The sequence below is a fragment of the Lepisosteus platostomus genome, chromosome 7, assembly GCF_059453375.1.
Source record: "Lepisosteus platostomus isolate fLepPlt1 chromosome 7, fLepPlt1.hap1, whole genome shotgun sequence".
In the NCBI taxonomy this organism is placed as follows: Eukaryota; Metazoa; Chordata; class Actinopteri; order Semionotiformes; family Lepisosteidae; genus Lepisosteus; species Lepisosteus platostomus.
This window is the reverse complement of record NC_142617.1, coordinates 49,222,961-49,244,855: the sequence shown is the minus strand read 5'-3', so window position 1 is coordinate 49,244,855 and position 21,895 is coordinate 49,222,961. Positions and strand designations below refer to the sequence as shown.

Below are 21,895 nucleotides of genomic sequence, written 5' to 3'. Positions count from 1 at the left end.
AAAGGCATTTCCAATAATAATTACAATCAGTGGAGGCAGAAGTAAGACAGTGGTGCTTTGGCAGGAAACACTAACAGATCCAACCGATGAGCATGAATGGGTTTTGCACAAATTATTTACACCCCACCTAGTGCTTTAATTAACAGACAAGGTTTACTTGTATCTCAAGAGTTCCATGAATCTCATGGGAATATCTTGGGCATTTTTAGAACAAAATGAATATCCACATTCGACAAGATTCATTTTTTGACAAACCGAGCTTGACACCAAACACAGACACTGACACTGTTGGGTAGGAGTTACATCTATATTGAAAAATTATGTGTATGTAAACATATTGCAGTTTTCCCAGAGAAGAAGAAGGCTCTGACATTTGGGAATGACACACAGTATCTAGAATTTTTTCCAAGAGGAACGCAGAGACCGAATCATCCAACTATTCAGGATCTCCAAGGAATTTCTGTCCTTTTCTTTTTAATTTAGCAGGTCTAATACGGTTTTCCTCCCTGCTTTGCTCACCAATTTGGAATGTCCAAATCTAATTTCACCTCTCCACATGCAACCCATAAGTGAGCAAACAGGACCGAGAGTAAAGTGCATCTAGGGAATAGCTCTGCCCTAAAAAGAACAGCTGCTTTCAAAAAATTGGTAAACAAAACCATTCGCTGGCGATTCATTTCGAGGTATATCATCGGATCCGCTATGACACAACAAACAGATATGGCAGACAGGCTGATAACATCCCCCCAGTCGCTTCCACTGGCGCTGTGGTGGACTATGGGACGTGACACGTCTTTAAATCATTCCCACCCATGTCGTTTCGACGATTAAAAGGAGAAAAAGGAGGTTTGACTGCTGGAGTCACAGAACTGACCTTGAGAGACAGCAGTCGTGCGAGCATTTTATTCGTAAGATTAATTTATCTAGCTCATGCTTTTATGCCAATCGTTTATACAATATGCTTTTTACTGGAGCCATTGGGGTGGAGAACCCCGGAATAAGGGATCAAGGGAACGGCGGTACCACGTCACCCAGAATGCACACCCACAGCCCCAGCCACACCCCCCCACTGCTGCCTAAGCACTTCAGTCAGCCTGTCTCGAGGCCCACTTGGAACTTGAGCCCTGGAGGCCAGGCCTGACTTCTTACAGCCTATTAGCAACAACTTAATAGATTTTATCTGCCTGGAGATATCATGAGTGTTTAATAGGTTTTTAATTGTGATCCCTGAGATAACAGTTAGCCCAGGGACACGAGAGGCACCTGAGAATCATGTGGTAGAACAGGAAAGGAGTCCAAGAGAATGTAGGGAAATGCTGTGTCAGATCAGCCCTTCAAACCACGACATCTCACAGAAAAAGCTGTGGAGTTTCCTCACTTGGCGCCTGGAAAAGGCCTCGCCAGCAGATCTTAAAATTTTAAAACTGAATGTAGTACCGATCCACGGATATCCCAGATATATCACTCCAGCAGATTCTGTCAGTTAGATAAACTCATACAGCACAGGTCTGACACAAAGGATCCAGAACATATAAAATGGCAGCAAAAAAAATAATCAAAAACTAAATCCATGTGGCTAGACTGCGAGGAACGGTACCCATCCAGGCTCCAACTATTTCTCTGCATAGCCAACCTTTCCAACTTAAACCCCCCAAACTTCTCCTTGACTCACACATGAGTTGCAAGTATTGTAAATTAACAAGAGAGAAAGGACGTCTTCCAGCAATCATGTCCGTGGGCTTTAAGCGTCCTTGAAACAGATATTTCTGCCTGGATCTCTTTGATGTGAAATCATCGGCCTGACTGAAGAAGAAATCCAGTCTTGTGACATTGAGTTTGAATGGTTTTTCTCTCGGGCTACAGCCATACAGCTGCCAGTCACTGAGGTCTGATTCCTTGTTGCAGAACAGCGCTGCTTTCTTTGAAGTCCCTGTCTGTTTCAGGGGTGGTGTATCTCAGGGGGGTCACGTGCATCAATAATCAGCCAGGCAGCAGGGCGCAGAAAAGGTTCGGCAATAAAATTTGGATATTGTTTCTGTAGCAAAGACAAGAGATTCGTTTGTGGTGCGCTTTGTGTATTTTTCCACTTTAGATGTGATCATATGATGAGGTACGTGCATTCTTTCCTAGCACATTCTTCTTCACAGCTCATTCAAGGTGGCAATATTGTAACAACATGATATCTATTAACGCTCTTCGGCGTTCATATTCTCCGGGTCGGTGGGGGATGGGAGAAGGCACATTTGCTATTCAGCTGAGACGTTCCACCTCTAGTTTACAAATGACCAGCCAAAATCTACTTCTGGAAATGTCGCTGTGGCCCAGGGAAGACTGAACGAAATTCTGAATACCAGACAGCAAGAGAGCCCGCATCCGAGTCAGCGATGGGATCCTTGTGCTGCTCCCCGCCGCCCTCCCTTCAGCCCGAGCTTCTCCCAGCTCAGTGCTTCACGGGAGCCGAGAGCCTGCGAGATTCCCTGCGCTCTGTGCAGGAAGAGGCACTCAATCATCCCATCGTGTCAGGGCCAATAACTAACTTGTTGGCGTAAGCTTAGCAGAAGTCCGAAAACCCTTAGCTCTCTGCTAGTATAAATGCAATCAAGGCCCAGAACTGCCTGCCTCGTGTGCACCTCTCTCAAGAACAGTCTCCTTGTATCCTTCACCCTGAGACTTGACTGGACTTTAACAGCATGCAGGCTCACTGGATTAAAAAAAAAAAAAACATTTTTTAAATGCCTTTTCCAAACTCTTCTACTGTATTCTTCAAGTATTCTGTAAGCTCCCCGTCGAATCTAGTGAGCATGTACATATTAATTCAGTGCAAAACGGTGGAAAGATGCTTGGTATCACGTTTCAAGTCAGGAAAAACATACATCTTTCTGAATGGAGGGCATGAAAGAAGTACAATCTGAATCGGATACACTGCAAATATTGAGTATTTTCTAAATATATGTATTTATCCACCTTTCAAAAAAAAGTCACATGCTCTAGTCTAAATTACTCGAAACAACTCAAATAGGGAGATATAGTACGAGAGTCAGTGTAATGACTTGGGAAGACAAAAGAAACCATCCAGAATTGCACACAATTAAGAGCAGCAAAGAGAGCGGAATGTGGTTAAATTACCCCAACTACTGTAATACAGACGCATTAAAGATCTTATTCTTCCTCACAGACGTGGAGAGCTGTGCAGAGATGGAGTTCTTCAATCAGCCCTCCCTCCCCCCCAGTGACAAGGACGCTGCTGTAGTCCCATCTCAGCAATAGGAAGGCCTTCTCACTACACCAACACATCAACAGGCACAGTCTGGAAATCCATCACTTACAAAGCCGCATCTGAGCTCACACAATAGCTTCGCTTCCTGTGAGAAAAGCTTCGGAAAAATATGAAAGAGAATGGAAATTATCCTTCTTGCCGTAATTGTTCATTACAGAGATCATTATCGAGTCCACTTGCGTGAAATTCTTCTCCCGCAATTGTGCGAAAGATCTCACGAACAGGGCCTGAATAATGAAAGGAAGACTCTGACACCCTTTTGAATTTCCCTTAAAAAACACCACATTGCCAAATTGCTTACACTTCTATGAAGATGATTCTTGTGACTCCCATTCAGTTCCAAGGGGCTGTGTGCACTGCTGTCCTGTGATGAGGAAGGACTTCAATTACTCTTGTCAAAGATGACAGTTCTGAAGCTATGGATGTAATATATGCTAATACAAACAGAAGCAAAATTCTGCCAAAAGTAGGGGAAGGAAGACATGCGCCCGAGGGTGAACACTTCAGCTTATTTGCTGGCTAGCAGTCAAACAACAACCAACATCACAATTCAGAAAAGGGAAAAACAAATTTCATACATCACTTTGCCTCAAATTGACTTTGCAAACCATAAAATGCATGAGGTTTAAAGTATTTTAAGAAAGAAAAGGCAGTTTAAGCCTGATAAACAGTTTGGCTAAGGAGCTCTGTCCATGGGACTTAAGCACAATGTTGAAATTGAAAGAGGCTGCTCATTTAGGCCTATTCCTGCCACAGAGGAGAGAACACAGGGGATCAATGAAGATACAGCACTGAGCTCCAGAAGTTGACATGACACTCCAGAATGTATTGTGACAAACCATAAAGCTGCACTGGGTGGCGTAAAGCCTATGGAAAAAACAGTTCTCATATCCAAACTTGGAACTTCAAAGACACTAAAAGAGGATTGCTACATTATTTGTTTCCAAAGCAATAAATATATATTCTTGCATTATTATAGTGTCCATGCAAAATAAAACAGATTTACACATTCCCCATAGCTTTCAGGCAAGAAAATTATTTGTCAATAACTGTAATTCAGTTAAATGCTTACCTAAGGTCCTGCACCTTTCATCTGCTCAATATTCTTGATAGAATACAAAATGACACGGAATTTATTTCCAAATGTTGGAAAAAACACTATAATATAACGTTTCTATAATGTATAAATTATTTTTCAGTAACTGTAATTCAGTTAAATGCTTACCCAAGGTCCTGTCCCTTTCATCTGTTAAATATTCTTAAAGAAATACAAAATGACACTAAATTGATTTCCAAATGTTGGGAAAAACACTATAATGCAAGGTTTCACACCAGTTGTATTAAATATGCTATCTCACCTCATCATAATTCTATTTTTTTCTGAAAGCTGATACTCTGAAAAAAGTCAATGGAATACATTTTTATAAACTGTTCCAAAACCAAACATAAAAATAGTTTCAACAAAGCCTTGTCTTCAAATATTTATGCATGTAATTAATGTAAATGACCTGAACATAAACATTGCCCAAAACATTTTTCATATTTTGCATTACTGCATGGAGAACCCCGTATATATGAATTCTAAATACTTCATCAAGAGCTCAATACAGGAGGGCATTTCAAATCAATAACTCGGGTGCTGTTGAATGAAATTTCCCCCAAGAGCCTATACTCGCACACTCAGACCAAGGACTTACTGTTTTACAGCAACAAAGAAAACAGTATCAAACTAACAGGGAATTACACATTGACGTGTTATATTTTGGAAGAACACAAACAAGCACAGCATCTTATTTCCAGTAAATGACTATGAAAACTTCATCACTTAACTGTTAAACATTTCTTGTTCTGTATGGCCATTGCAAGGCTAATGTACCAGTATGAAATTCTCTTTTTACAAAAATTTAGATTTACCAGTTGTTGTTGTACGTATCTGATTAGGAATGGGCAGTTGTGTTTTTAAAGTCTCAGCTTGAAGCTACAAAACCCATTACTGCACACAGGGAGAATGAGGAGGTATGGTCAGACTCCTCTGACCAGCCTACCTTCAAGCAAATCATCTTTTAACACATCACAGACAGCGTGGCTCTGTACTGGAGGTACTGGAGGTTCAGAGCTGACTGGAGGAGAGGCACCTTGCTCAACAACAGCACCACACCCACTGTTTGAGGACTCCCAGTCACAGATGACTAGTAACATGACCCAGGCTCAAACCCGGGATCACAGAGCTCAACCGGTGCTCAGGTGAGCACCTTTACCAGTTTAGCCACTCAGGAAGCTCCTGTATGAAATTCTGACTTGATCTTGCCTATCACAAATACTAAAACAATCTGTTTTAGTAATCATAATCTGTATGACCAATAAGTACTGCAGTCGCTGAAGAAGCAAGATTCCTTATCTGTGTGCACATTGTGAGGTAATCTAAAGCTGGCTTTAACACTATTAAAAATTGCTTCAAACAATGAACCACTGTTACCATTCTGGAAAATTCCTATAACTGAAATCTAAATTAAAATTCAGTTTGCAGCAGACATTCTCCACAAAACACACACCTTTTTTATGTTCTGCTGAGAACCAAGCATCACTATTTAAAAAGTTCAGCGCAACCCCAACGCAATGTTGCCAGAACCACATCAATGTTCATCATGTCCAGAATTGGCACAAAAGAAAAAGAATGACTTATCTTTCTCAATTCTTCTCTTTCAGTACACACTGAAAGGAGACTTGCACATTTTTCTTTTAAATTTATCTAAAAGTTTTCTCTCCTGAATCATACACAAGACATCCTAAGCCCTACCACAACCTAACTTCGCAAAAACACTTGGCGATTGTGGCCACCAATAAGGAGCTTTGGGAGGCATGACAACTGACTGAAAAAGACTGGCACTAGCCCTTGTTTTTATCAACACTGCATTCACACAAGCACCCTGTGCCTTTTGTGAAACATGTTAGATCAGACAGAAAACGTACAGGCCTGGGAAAGGGTTCATCACAAAAAGTCACGAGCAGAAGCAGACTTGTTTGGTCACCGCAGCAACACCGTAAGCTGAAGTTTCAACTGACTTCAAAATGTCATTTGGCCAGTAACTCTCACACTCTCCCCCGTGTGCGCTCACAGGTTTCCAGCATTCTCCAAGTGGTCCTGTTATGTCATCCGCACTGCCTTCGCTAATTCTGAAATGGCTCATAACAGAAAGGCCTTGCACAGACAGGAGTACACTGGCAGGGGAACGCCGATTTAAAGGTAAATGTGCCACGTGAACTTGGAGTAGACAAAGAGCTATTCGACAATCAGGACAGCACGGCTATTTTTTAAAAGGCTGCTTGAGCACGTACCTTTTTTTCTGTGCAACTACTACCTAGGCAGTGCTTAGAAAGGCGGGCATTCATCACATCGACAGGAATTTGCACCCAAAAAATAAGAGACCATTCACAGTGCAGCCCCTCTCTCAAGTGTCATGGCTGGGCGGCAATGCTGACTCCTCAGGGCGATGCCAGGTAAGAGGATTTATGCTAGATAATTGGGTGCGCACACATGTCTGGCCCCCGCCTGGTTTGGAAAGTGTTGAGGGTTTGGAGGGCCATCACATGCAAGGGAGTAAACCTCCAGCACAAATACGTCAGGCCACATAACAGCTCACAAAAACAACTCCTTTCACTAACATCCCAGGAGGAGGTGAGACGGCACAAGGCAAGAACAAAGCATTCTGACAATTACCCATTTTGTTTTAAACAAGATTTAAAGAACTATTACAAGTTAAAAGTTACTTTAGGATCCACAGAGGAGCGCATTCTATATTATAAATTTGAAGCACTGCATAGCGATAATCGCCTCTTATTCTGTACAAAAAGAGACAGTACATGACCTTTGAAATTTTAAATACATTTCTATAGAGTAGGACATTCAAGTTTGTCTCGTAATTAAAATATTATGTCAAATAAATAGTCATTATCAGCCATCTGCTCTATGCTCAAATACTGAAACAAGTTCATTACCCTACACAATGGGTGACCTTTAATAACCCCAAGCTGTTTCGGCTTGTCATACCCTACTTTATTACATGATGTAAAACTTCTATTCAGCTTTGTAATCACAACAATTTTTTATGGACTACAATTGGGTTGAACGACAAAGAGCAATCCATCCACTGAACACTTCTAAAGCCGCTTCAGAAAAAGTCCTTATAAATCGCCGCAGATGAGGATTCTTTGTTATTATGAGTCAGAATCCCCCATGTACTACATGCGCAGAAATAAAGCCGTGGCACAGAAATTTGCGACGTCGGGGGGTGCTTTTCCAGAAACATTTTCCACCTGCGACAAGACCGGCCTCTCACAGCAGACCGTTAGACCTGACCCTGCTGCCTTCCAGAGGACAAAACTCCGGGGAAGTGCAGAAAGAAACGCTCGTTTGTTTCGACATTGGGTAAAACAACTTGCACCACGCCGCGATTTCAAAACGAAATACCTGCATACCTGTCACTTGATTTTAAAATCAACTGTACTGTGGCGTTTCGCCAGATCCTTTGGGTCAACTATCCAGTACTGGATAGCGAGGCCTGTACAGCTTTCGTTCACGTTTGTTTACGCCACCCCCCCCACTCCGTTTAATCTTGTGTTTCGAGACAAAGAAGCTGCAATATAGAAAGGTTTTGAAAAAGAAATTGCAGACCACTAGGATTTGGATTTAGGTAATCCACTTAGATTACCATGGATGGCTCTGTCTTAAAATGGCAATGCTGAGATCACAGAAAATAGGTCACGCGCACAAACAGCAGCCGCCGTTCCTGAAACGCTGCGCATATGATCGTAATGCTTAATTGTATTACATCTAACACACGTGTTCACCTCTTTCATTCCAAATAATAACCTTAAAGACTTGATTTAATAAGGTTGCTCCAAAGTAAGTAATTCCATGTAAATCCCAGATATTACAGCAAAATTCCATTTGATAAGAAAAGGCTCATCTCCTGGAATTGGCCAATCCTTCTGTCAGATAAGCACAGGCAATTTACACATGAAATCAGATTGTCTAATTCGTTGATGAATCACTATGCCAGTCCCATTTCCATATTTCGCAGCTTATACTCCAAGTACAATTAGACCACTATCAAGAAAAGGCAATCTGCTCCCATGTGGTCTGCAGTCACAAACTTTACGTCTTGCTTGAGATTTTTTTACTTTGCTCTGCACCCATCCTCCAGTCTGGACCTCACAGCGCGGCGAAACGCTGGAAAACGCTGCTGTACTTCTAACATACGCAAGCAGGCAAACCAGTGAACCACAACTGTACCTTGGAATTGAATGACTACTAATAAAAGAACAAACAGCACGATCACCTGGAAGTAATTAACTATGTGGAAAATCCCTTCTTACTCTATATGGGCTTGAACTGCTTCTGCCATAGCTGCCTCGGAAATGTCTGTTACAGCCCCATCTCCTTAACAAAAAACCCTGCGCGGGTCTCGCATAGCCACTGGCTTCCTGACGGCTGGGAGCAAGGCTTTTGTGATGGAAAATCATACTGATGGTGTGACCTGCACCCCAGGGGACGGTCAGCTTCCACAGACAGTACTGTCACCGCAGAAAAAAAAACAAACTCTGTCACTGCTCCCAGATGCGCGATGCGCCTTGTCCAGAGAGCTGGGGGGGTGGGGTGGGGGTGGGTGGGAATGGCTGTTTCCTGACGAAAGAGGCTTTGAGGGTCTACTTGGCAAGAATTACCTACTTACCCATTAGGCTGGAGTTCATGAAAGGTGTCGGGGACAATCCTTCATGGGACACTAATCGACTGTCAGTCAAGTGATCACCATAATGAGGACTGTCTGCAAACCCCTGCAGGAAGAGTATTACACAGATTATTAGCCGGTGCCCCTAATTGAGTGCGATGACACTCCTCTAATTAGTGCGCGTGACTGCAATTGGTCGATCGTCGCTGCAAACATTAGCTTTCCCATTTGTGTTGCGTCTTGCCCGGTGTTAATCATAGGTTTGTCGCCGGTCTGGTCTTGAGAAAAAAAACAACCAAAACCAAAACAAAGCCTTAAAGATAACAGAAAAGACCCAGCGACAAACTGGGCTTTCGGTTCCCATAATATTGCCGCAGACCGCAAAACAAGGTTAAACAGGTACTGCCTCATCTTTCATGTCTGAGTAGTGGTAAGGATTTGAAAAGATCCAATTTAGGGAGATCATATATTTATTATAATTATATATATTTACACAGTTTCCTAAAATTGTTTACACACGCTGGGAAGCATTGAGTCCATACATTCTACCAACCCACAGCCAGTAAACATGACCACAAACGATCACTCTGTGCTGCTGGCCTTGACTCCTGTGATGATTTCAATACAGAGACACTGTAGGGTACTCATCAGATCCCAGAGCCCACAACTGTGGCAGAGCACAGCGTGACTGCTTAGCAGTTCTATCCAAATAATAAATTAGTTGATTGCAGATAAAGGCTTACTGTATGTGTAAGCTTGACTGCTGCAGAAAAGGGTGTATTTACAACAGTATTCAAAATTTCAATTTTTTTTAAAAAAAGAACCATTGCCCACATTCGAAGAAAGGTGAGGGATTTTCTTTTAGTGTTCCCTGGCTTACGAGAGCACTGTTCTTCAGAGGGCCACTTACTGTCGCATCATTTCTGCAGAAGATTCTCATGCCACCAGTTTAGAGCATTAAAATAAGCAGAACTGCTAAATAGGCGTATATTTTTTTCCTGAAAGAAGACCACTATAACTTGTTTCACCCGTCAGGTGTCTGTAAATTCAAAACCTTTCTTCCTCCACTGTACTTTAAACAGTGCCCTTTCATGAAAGCTATCAGCTATAAGGCTTTGGCCTAAATATTGGTCACACTTGGATCTTTTAAAAACTCTGGGTCTCCTGCAATAAAAGATACTCTGTAGCAATACTAATCCTAACCTCTCAAGAAATCTGTCTGGACTCGAGACGAGCGAGTCTGGTGCAGGGCTGCGCAATCTGTTCCCCAAAACTGCATTAATGTGGATGGGATGAACAGCAAAATCGCACACAGTCATGGGGCTGCATTTCTATAGACTTCCAGAACTCCGGCCGTATGAATTCGACACAAACTAAAAGCTAAATCTTATTATCCGTCTTTTTTTTTGGAGGGTGATCGAATAATTTCACTGGGAGCAGGATGCTGGCTGCATCAAAGCAGTCTGCTGAGATTTCCCATTGTGCTTGTATGGTCACTGCTCCACGACGAAATAAAATAACACAACCGCCCCCCGCACCGAGGAAGTAGGGAAATAAACTGTGCAGGAACACAACAATAGCGTACAGAAAGTCTGGAAATTTCGTAACAGTAATTGCAGGTTGAATTCCTGTCTGGAGAACAAAGGCAGAAAGAAAGCCGTTCTTAAGGTTCAACAGTTCTTCATTTCCAAGTCCATTTTACAGACAGGTTTTATATCATAACCTAAATAAGGCATGGCCGCTGCCTGGATCCTGAAGGGGCTGACAGGATCCTGGAGGGAGACAGGAGTGAAAAGGCTAAGGAGTAGTGGACAAGAGCTCGGAGCAACGGCGTGCGTCCGCGCCGTCCGCCGGGGCTATTAGATCATCAATCACAGGACAGTCATCACTTCCCGCTCTCCGGGGCCAGCATCCAAGAAGGCCTTAATGGGAACGAAGCCGGGCTTCGCTCTCTCGGCTGCACGCCGTCAGCTCAGCCAGGGGGCCAGCAACTCCGGGCTGAATAACTGTCGCTTCACTGGGGCCACTTAAGGATGCGAGTCACCGCCCCCCCTCGCTATGCCACCTTAAAGTCAACTGGCATCGAGTCTCGTGTCCCAGGTGAGTCTTTGCCTCGGTTTACCCACTTCAGAGTCGACGAGGCGCCTGTGACGGACACGGGGGAGGCACGCTCGGTGACACGCGCGGAGCGCCAGAGGCGACGCCCGGGGCTGTCCTGCGGTAACCGCTGGCGCGGCCCCACGCGGCTCTCAGACGGGGCGCGGGCAGCAGCGGCTCAAGGCCAAGGCCGACTCGGCGCAGCAGCGGCGGCCCCAACGAGAGGAGTGAACTATCACACGTGCGCGTGCGTGGGGGGGGGGTGGGGGGGGAGCCTTTGACAACAGAAAAGGCTGGAGTTACTTCAGGGAAGTGCTCCTGTCTGTCTCTCTGCCACGCGGCATCAGTTACTGGAAATGCTCTTTTTTTATCTATAAAAGGGATGAGAAACGGGGAAAAAAATAACCAATTTCAGACTGTTTACTGGCAGCTGTAAAATGAAAGGAGCAGAGCTTAATGCTGTCCATCAGCAAGGAGATAACTCCATAGTGTTGCTGGTTATACCTACGTGCATCTATAGAATTTTAACATATTTGAATTGAAAGAATACATTTGAAATTATTTTTTTTCTGTTCATACTTTCTTCATAGAACAAGTTACATTTGCTGTGTTCTGTCTGCATTTCATATGTCAATGAAGTCTGGCCTGACCTCCAAGACCTTTGATTAACCACAGGCAGGAAGGTCACGACCTTTCACCTTCCACCAATGGTAACACTCTGCTCTGAACTCTGCAGCCACAGAGAAGACTATCTGCACCCTCTGCCCGAGCTCCATTAATTCAGAATATTTACTGCTGGTCGCTGGGATGAATAACTCACTGGTAGGCAAACAAATGCGGTTTAACAAACAGTGTTAAACTAAATGAATTACTGACAAATTCTGCTTCAAACAGACACAACCGTATACATGTTACTGGAACATTTCTCATCTAAGATACTAAAAGAAAAAAATAGGGGAGGAGATTGCTTCTTAAAATGCAGTTAATTTTTAATGACAATCAGTTTCATTAGTGTAACTTTATTTGGATAATTCGTAGTATGGTGAATATTTACATTCACATTACACACATATATTGGCAAATATTAGCAAGCAAAAATGTCCATTCAAATGGCATCTCTCCATCTTCCTCTAAAAAGGACCAAAAGCTGTAAACCCATTCACCCTTCATTACCTGTTTTGGGTACCTTTCTGAAATATCTCCAAGATAAGGCAGAGTTAATCAAAGTCATAATCAGAAGTGCAACCACTTATGCAAATCCTTCCTCAGAATCATATGAAGGACTTTTTTATTTCGCTGTAGTTCCAAATCACCAAATTTAGTCTCTGCTCATTAAAGTCTGAGGAGTCTGCTTCTCACACCACAACACAGTTTCTTCTCTTCCTAGTGCGAAGAAACATAAAAAAAATCGTAAGTGAGCTCTAGAGGGATGAGAGGGTCAAGAAATAGAACTGGTGTGATATCACACTTAGGCCAAAGGTACAGAGGCATCTGGGAGTACTGTCAGGGAGAAAATGCCATATGACAAGACCACAGACCGAAGTGCACTTCAGTTAAAATTATTTATTTAAGAAAAGGGACAGCAAAAGTCTGATGGCTCATAACAACCAAATATCCATGTGAGGTTCACAGCCAAATGTAACCTTGTTCCCAGCTTGGCACACAAACCCTCTAGGCTGCCTCCACATCCTATCTGACATCTCTTTACTTGAAACGCGAGTGAACAGCACACTGCGGCAGAACAGGAAAAGTGGGTATGTAACATGTACAAATTGTTTAGCATAAATAAAGAAACTTCAATGCTAAAATATTTAAAAGGAAATTTAACGTGAGGATTAAAACTGTGCCAAAACAATACCATCTGCAGCAGTGTTGACATGATGCAAATATATTTGTGCCAGTGCCTTAAGTATTCTCTCCCTATCGCTTCAAAGAATCATAATCCGTCCTCTCAGAACCCACCTCTGTGGGAGCACAATCTGGCACGGTTTCTGCAAGACCAGAAACAAATGCAAAGCAAGGGGCTTACTGCTCAATGAAAAGAAATTTCAGGTTTAAAGAGGCAGTTCCAAAAGTCTGTCATGGCGGTTTTCCTATATGCAAGCGGATGGGGGGGTGGGGGGGTTTGTGGTGGTTTTTCATTTTCATTTGGAATAATTTCTGAGATGTCTGTGAAGTGTTTTACAAGTTGCACTCCACAACCATATTCCAGTGTTCAAAAACGTAGGTAATGCAGGCAGACGCATAGTGGACAACAAGCACGCAGCCAATGGCTTAATCATTTGTTAGAAGGCGATTTCCAGAAAAAGCACAAAGGCAGGTTCATTATGTTCCGGTACGAGCCTAATCCCGTCATCACACATCGCACAGACGGGCATGGACGTCAAACTGGAGCGAATGATGGGAGCTTGAAACTTCTGGAGAGGGTGAAAGAATCAGGGAGATTTTAAAACCAAGGAACAAAGAACTACCAAGAACTTTGAAAAACAAACAATGGTGGAAGGGCAGCAGATTGGGTCTGTTACACATAACAAAAACATCCTGTTATTTCTGTCTCTTTCTTTCTGGCGCTCACTCACTGAACAAAAATAGCCCGATGTCATAATGGCATTTTATCCTTCAAAATAAAAGCCCCTCTATCAATAGGAGTGCTTGATTGTTTTACTGGATGTAGGGAGTGCTTGACAATGAGGCACTCCTGGAAGCTCAAAGCAACAAGTTATGGAAGCTCATCACATTGCTCTCCGCAGGTAGCTACAAAAATTGATCAAAGTGCAACACACTCGGGAACATTCCACAACTGTTACTGCGACTGCATTTGTTGATGGAGAGCTGAAGATGACTCTGCGTACCAGAGAGAGAGCAGGAGGATTAGACAGACAGAGAAGGCAGATCAACAAAAAGAAAGATAGAGAGGTTCACAAAAACAATCAGTTCATGCATACAAGGGGATTAGAACGTTTCCCTTTGCTTTCTGCAGTTTTGTGGCGCAGACCCATGGAAACAAGTAATGGAGAGAATGACAGTACATGGTGGTGTTGCCGTCCTTAAACTGGTTCCATTCTACACAGCAACCTGGAGCCTCAGCACTGTTCTTGAGACACGAACTGAAGCCGAGCTGTAAAACGCAACAAATGAATTTTGAATGAGATCATAGCTCAGAGTTCTTGAGATGAGTTTCTACAAAACTGCAAAAAAAGAGAAGGCTTCTCATCTCTTGACTTACGCCTGCTTCGTGAACCGTCACCCTCTCGGAGTTCTTGTGCTTTTTCAGAAGGGGGACAATAACTCGCTCAAGACTGACACACCCCTCCAAATTTTACGTTATTTATTTATATTTTTTGCACCATACATGTATGACTCTTCAGAGCTAATGGGTTCATGTTGTGTTAAATGCACTGTGCATTGTGTCCTTTACCTGCCTGCAGAGCAGATTCCCCCATCTGGGATGAAAAAGAAAAGTACAAAAACGCATCACAAGGACAGATGACTGCATTGATCGACACACTCGAGCAATTTTTTTCCCCCCCGCATCACACCTTCCTCAGCCCAGAGTGGCCTAATCATGGTGGCTCTCTATATGCAAAGAAGCTCAGCAAACAAATGTGCACTGAAATGATTGCGCCTGTTCATACTTTAGTGGCGAAAGCATCTGTCTGTTGACTTATTTCCCTTCCCAGTAGTGTCAGAAATACTGATTTATATGTACCTGAAGCAGAGATATCATGTGTCTCTATCTTGTAATTCAAATCAGCCTGTCTATGGTACTATAGCCTGTAGATGTTCATTCGGGAAGGGCACTGGGAAACAAACAAGGTAACGCCAGCACTGTGGATCTGACATTTAACTGATTTCTAATGAAAAGTGACAAGAGATTGACATTAAATGAAATTCATACAGGACAGCAAGAACAACAAATGTGTAAAACAAACAGGAATTATCTGTCCTGCTCTCACACAGTAAATCAATGAGAGTACTTCATCTGCATTTAGCTGGAGTATTAGCGCAGTCTCGTTTACTCGAGTATTATTACTTTATTCGCCTGTCCACCCAGCTTCCTAAACGCACAGAAACACACCGCTCCAAGACAACGCACAATGTTAACAACACTTTTCGAGAGTGTAATCAATTTAAGCTCATTCATGATTATTTAAAACCTCAACAAAAAAAAGCAAATAAATGTTGAATTAGTTTAGCTTGGGCTGCCTAAACAGCCAGCAGATTATATTATATATGAAAAGGTATTAAATGACAACAAATGAATATTGAAAGCAGCAACATCTGTTGCAGTTTGAATGCATATTTTCAAGCAGTCTGTGTGTGTATTTTTAAAATATAAATGTTTAGCCAGTAAAACAGTGGTTGGTCCCTTTCACAGGAAAACTTGAACCCATCTACCATTTGCCAAAAATAAGCACTCATTTTAATCTGCTGGTTATAGATTTACTATCAGTTCCTCTTTCTCTCTTTGTTTTGTTTCAGAGTGTAACTGTAACAGAAAATTCTGATTAGTATTCAAGAGATGATGAAGTGAGAAAGAGAGAAAAAAAACACACCCACATCAACCAAAATTAAATGAAAATACACAAATATTTCCAAATCCTGATGTAATTAATATTAATTACGTTTAATATTATATATATATTAAACATAATTATCCAACATGAGAAACTTGTATCAGTACAAAAAATCCCCCACTCAGTTTAAAAAAATACGCTTAATTGAATTCATTCATCTTCTCCTGATTCATGTGAAGAGGTGAAATAACAGGGACAGGTCTTGCTTGCGGTCTGCGAAGTTTAAAATTAAGCCTGAGAGTCTGAAAATAAGATCTGAATTTTTGGGGGGGGACAAAAGAGAAGAAAAAATAGTAATTTTCTGTGATCTTGTACTTAAGAAGGAAGGAGAGTGCGTATCTGCAGGCAGCCTTACCCTGGAGGATTCGTAAGAAGGACTGGGCTGGCCCCCGGTGCCCCAGGACGATGTGCTTGTTCTCTCGTCCATACCTGTCATTGAAGAAGACACACAGCCACATCAGTCCAGCAGGCAAACACCAACCCCACTTGTCCCCTATAGCTCATACAGGTGCAGAAGCCCGCAGGCAGAGGCAGAAGTGAAGCCACACTTACACACAAAAGATACCACTAGAAACACATAGGTGGACAGACACACTGACAGCTATAATTAGCTTGTGTCGTTAAAAAAGAAATCGCATACAAAAAGCACACATGGTAAAACTGCAGCTCTGCGTGTGTGAATCTATCACAAATGCAGCTTCTTTCACGCTAGACGACTTCAGATAGTCTTTTTCCACACCAGACAGAGTTCAACAAATAGGCATCCAGCCCCTTTTCAACCACTTCATCCAATCCGGGTGTTTAATTCAATTTTAACAGGTAACTGTGCAATGTTTTGTTTTTTTACTACCACATGTTTATTGTTCTCTACAACTTATCTGTTGGTCTGGTTGTTCCTATTTATTCTGTACCACTCTATAATGCGCTGTCTACATTGTGTGGTGTTGTCTGCTGTACTGTGCCTGGCCCGAGAGATCGGCGCGAATATGAATTCCAATGTACAGGTGTAAATGTGGCAATAAACGCCTCTACTCTCAGGGTCGCAGGGGAGCTGGAGCCTGTCTCAGTAAGCCATGGGCGCAAAGCGGGGTACACCCTGGATAGGACACCTGTCCACCACAGGGCCGACAAATGCGCACATACACACGCCGGGGCTAACTTTTCCAGAAGCCAATTAACCTACCAGTATGTCTTTGGACAGGAAAACCCACGCAAATAGGGGGAGAGCATCCACAAACTGCACAAAGCGAGCAACAGCGCCGATTCCACCCTATGTCTGGAATTGAACCCGGGGCTCCAGAGTTACAAGACAATCCGGCCAACCACTGCGCCACTGTGCCAGCCATTTGAACAAACAGGAATTTCACAACCATCTTTGGTAAATCTTCATCTCGCCCTCACAGCGCAGATGAGAAATCATATCACCATGAAATCTTAACTCAACCCAGTCATCAGACAAACTTCTGCCATTCTACCGGCAAATTAAACAATGGTCTGACAGTATTCCTGGAAGCTGATGACTAACGTGTTCAAGAAACTTTTTTTTTTTAAGTCTGCATGGCTAGCTCAATTATTAAGGCAATTCACCATGCTTAATTTATTTTGGTTTATATAAGTAACACATGGAAATTTCAAAGCACGCTTTACAAAAGTATACATTTAAGTTTGCTAAAAAGCAATTTAAACAGAGAAAGAGATTGGCAATGATTTAGAGCCTGACCCTATAAAAGCAGCTGAGCATCTTAATTTAATAAAACTCATTTTAAAATCACAATGTTGCCAAAGACAAAAAAGAGTATACTTTATTGTATGGATTCAACATCTGCTATGTGATGAACAAATGTAATATCTAACCCAGCAAATTACATTTATGGAGACTACTCAGTTCAAAAATATGAGTTTTCTCTCTCCTAATGTCCTTTTATCCAATATTGTTTGCAGGTAACAATGTTCCTTCCATAGATCCTTGTATAAGCTAAATAATTGTAAACCGGAATTTTGCAGAAAACTCAAGTTATTGATCGCACTTTTCATATAAATGCATTTCACTAAGAAGTATTATAGTTTATTCAATTTTTTTTCACATACAATCACTCACTAAAAGTACAAAGATGTCTTTTTTTTCAAAAATTAAGAAAGCAGAAAAAAGTTTGAAAAACACTTCATGTCTAAATTAGCTTTATATAATCCTAAAAAGACATTTCTCAAAACAGTTCAATACAATTTGTAAGACAAATAATCTCTATAATATTATTACATTTAAAGATATTCAAACACCCTGCAGGAAACACCCTTACATTTTCACACTGTTCCCAAGTGCAACGCTTAATTTCTTTAATTTGTTTGGATAATTCGGGGAAATGAAACAATAATAAATTAGAAGAATATATTCCTATAAATTTAAAGTGTTTTAAGGTGCACAGAATATGTAGGAATAGCTCTCATTTTAATTCCAGAATCAAGAGATTGTTAATTTCCTGTGCAAACGCTTCAGTCACTTGGTGCAGAGTTTTAGACCGTTAATTCCTGTAATGACACACACTTGTCTCTTTCTTACAGTAACTTCTGACAGATTTTCCTTCAATCTATACATTCTGCTCCCTTGTGCTTTGAGATGTGCCTGCCCTTACAGCGGTCTCTAGTGAACCTCTCATCAGCTCTGTGCAGTACCTGTCAGTGGTGTAGCGCTTTTTAACCCCTTCCGACTACGTCTCAAGCACAATCAAGGGCGGTTAACCAACAATGGAAGGACAGCCATGTGCACTGAGCTGCCTGGACAGCGCAGTGAAATGCCTGCTCGTCAGTTTCCTTGCTTCATGCATTTTCCAGGTACCTAGCGAAATATCTCAAAGCAACCACATCTCGAACCCCCCGTCCAACAACACGACTGAGTTACCCAGTAAAGTATGAGAAATTGAAAGCAGATACTGGGCATTTCATGTTTTTTATGAAAAACGGACAAAGAAAAAAAAGTTTCATTTACCAATTTAACAGAAAGGCCGTCTGCTCTGCCCCGAGAATTATCGTACTGCCCAAACCCACAAGAAAGCCAAAAGGTCTAGAAACGAAACTGGTTTTAAAAATGAATGACTTGGGTTTTGCCAATGAGTGCAAGTAATGAAGAAGTACCTCAAGTTCCAGAATTAGACTGGTTTTAAAAGCCAGGGTGGCCAACAGAAATAACGGTCAGGATGATCAGCACCATCTGTGTGACCTGGCTTCCTTACATTTTCTGTACAGAGTGAAGGTCATCTGAGACCCAGACATGGAAATCAAGAACCGAAATAAAAACTGACCGCATGATACTAACCCCACCACCCTGTCTGGAACAAGTATGTTATAACGCAACGCTCTGTCCCCACAGAGAAACCTCAAGAAGTACAACCTGTGCCCTCGAGGTCTGGGCCACTCCTCCGAACAACGCTGTCCTCGGGCCAACATTTCTTTCAGAGCAGGAGTCGGGACAATAATCAATGATTCCGATGATCGATAACTTTTCGCATCAATTAAGATTATCGTTCTGCAAAACGTATTGGCGAAAACTGTAATTGTCATCGGTCCATATCACAACTAATGGGGGGACCAATAAGGACGGAGCACAAGGTAGGGTGGGATAGGTCATCCTGGGCTCTTTCAGTTACACAGACCCTACAACTGCTTGTCCGCACTTCCTCATTGTCTCCCGTGTGCAGTAGCGGGGTCGGCAATCACAAGCCGAGACGTGAACAATACGCACTTGGCTACAGCGAATCGGGTGAACGGGTACACAAAAAACAGACAGCATCCGTACATTTAAAAGCGCATTCATGTTGAGGGGCCATGTAACCGAAGCCAATCACTTGGAGTCTTTGAGGAAACAGCAAAATTGGTAACTAGCTAATTAACAAATCGGCTACTACCAAACAAATGAGCTAGAAGAGCCGAATGGACTTTTTGGTTTTAAGTACTGCTTGTAAATAAGAATGGGTCTGGGCTGAAGAAGCCCAGTAGAAAGAAAGGTGCCTGCAAACTGTCTGCAGGAGGCATGTTTCATGCAAGTAGTGACATGTAGCAGCCAGCATGGCTCATGGCAAGCCAATGAGCTCAAACTAACACGGCCTCATTAAGGACTTCCAAGTATTTGTCTCTGTCTTCTTTCTGCATTGACTTGTAGCGGAAATACAATTAAATACTGCCCAAATACAATTTAGCTATTCAGCCAATAACTGAGAGAGTACAACTGCCAGATGGTTACTGACAGCCGGAAATATTATCCCTTATCCCGGTTTTGAAAAAAATGCTATGCTTGAAAATCAGCAGGTGGCACTGCTGGTTATGCAAAACTCCCAGCAGCTTTTAAAGGAGTGCAGCAACAGCAGCGCTTTCTTCACACACATGGATCCAAAAAAGCTGGAAATCAGCTTTATTTACAGAAAATAAAAATCATGAAACAGAAAATTCCCAACAGTAGAACTACAAGTTAAAAATGGTGAAGTAAGCAATCCAATGAACTGTATGAATAGCGGTAAAACATCACCTCATTAAATTACGCAAAATCCTATGTATATCTTTTATTTAAAGTGAAGGAAATTACATCATCCAGAATGAGTCAATGCTCTTCCCCAAGGACCAATAAAGAACTACAGTTTATGAGTAATACATTTTTTTCCTATGAAATCAATTATTTATATTTCTGATAAATGTTGAGGCTCAGATTTTAAGAAAACATAGGAGAACTTTAAAAAGCTGTAAGAAATCTCCAGTGCTCAAGCCTCTGGACATTGAGTATCACTGCATTTGGCAGCTCTAAAGAGAACTTTTCCTGTGTTTCTTCTGCTGTGACTCAGCTGCTTTAACCATCTTCTAAGTCCTTCAAGACAAAATGTCATACGATCCTGCACCCCGGATGTCAGACATGTACAAAGTGTAGTTTAGTGGGTGAAAGCTACTGGTTCCTGCTGTATGACCACGTTTTTTTTCCCCCCCATTGAGCATTACAAAGATGTGCAATCAACATCTTTCCCACTGGTCAGTCTAATTTTTTCTCCATGACAGAAGAGTGGTTTCTCACAAAACTTCCATCCATTTCCTGTCCCCGAAACAGATACACCCTGGACGGGACTCCTGTCCACAGCAGGGCACACAGACACACTCACGCAAGGACCGATTTCACCCACACGCGAATTACCAGCATGTCTGTGGAGTGCGGGAGGAAACCAGAGCAGCCGGACCCAACGCATGTGAACATGAGAAACACATACAGACTCCACGCAGACAGCACCGCAGACCTGGAATTGGACCCAGGGCCCCAGAGCTGCAAGGCAGTAATGTCAACCACAGCGCCACCCTGTTTGTAAAACTTAACATTCATAGAATTAAGGAACGTCTTCTGTTTTGTTTCCAGTTGTTGCTTGTATTCTGAGTTTCCTCTTACGTTAACATCACAATACACATTAGGGGGTGGCTACTATCTAAAACTGCAAAACCCTGAATTCATTTGTGGAAATGTAAAACGACAAAAAAAAAACGGGGAGTATAATTAACGCTACTTTAATAAACCAGTAAATAAGTTTCTACTACAGAAACTGCAAAAAACCATATAGAACGTGCTAGCGACACAAATTCAATCATAACCGGGAAAGGAACGGTACATCAAAACCCGGCCAATGACATTACCCTGAATTCTTCAGCCAGGTTTCTGACCAATGAGCAGAATCTGCCAGGCACACTTGTCTCAGAACGTGCACTTGACCCAGTGCAGACTAATGGCGACTACAGAAGACGTGCCAGAGCCTACCAAACACTCTCTCCCTCAGCTTGCTATGGATCAGAGCTGGAAAAGGTTAATCAAGTTTTATTAACCCCGACTACCTGATCATCGACATTGAAAAATATGAATACACTGAATCTGTGGAGTACTTTCAGAACACAGTGATCACTGACCCCTGAAAAAATCCAATTTTTCACAGTTTAATAAAGCGTAAACAAAAACTCCTGAAACAATTCTTAGTTATACAAATTACACCCATCAGAAAGTTTTAAGGACCAAGATTTTAACAATGCATTTTTACACTTGGGAGATTGTCTAAGATCATTTTCCCCCCAAAACATACTTCACGGAAAGTAACCGTGCTTTTCTAGAAAATAAAAATTTAATTCAGAGCCCCACTCTGTATGAATTTTTTTCAGCTTTTCGAATCAATAATTCAATATTACAGACGCCATATCAGACTTCC

At 42.1% G+C, this 21,895-nt stretch overlaps 1 protein-coding gene across 7 annotated transcripts in view; it reads right to left on the bottom strand.

Moving 5' to 3' along the window:
• tcf12 (transcription factor 12) overlaps positions 1–21,895 on the bottom strand; it is a 119,293-nt gene that overhangs the window by 71,072 nt on the left and 26,326 nt on the right. For 6 of the 7 annotated variants that reach the window (XM_088640954.1, XM_088640953.1, XM_088640956.1 and 3 more), the window contains 2 exons: positions 16,036–16,109; positions 9,010–9,112 (listed from right to left, as the gene is read on the bottom strand). In XM_088640954.1, coding sequence (XP_088497080.1) covers positions 9,010–9,112; positions 16,036–16,109 — 177 coding nt within the window. Of the gene's footprint in view, positions 1–9,009; positions 9,114–16,035; positions 16,110–21,895 lie in introns of those variants that run through there. The other variant, XM_088640959.1, reaches the window with a different exon arrangement.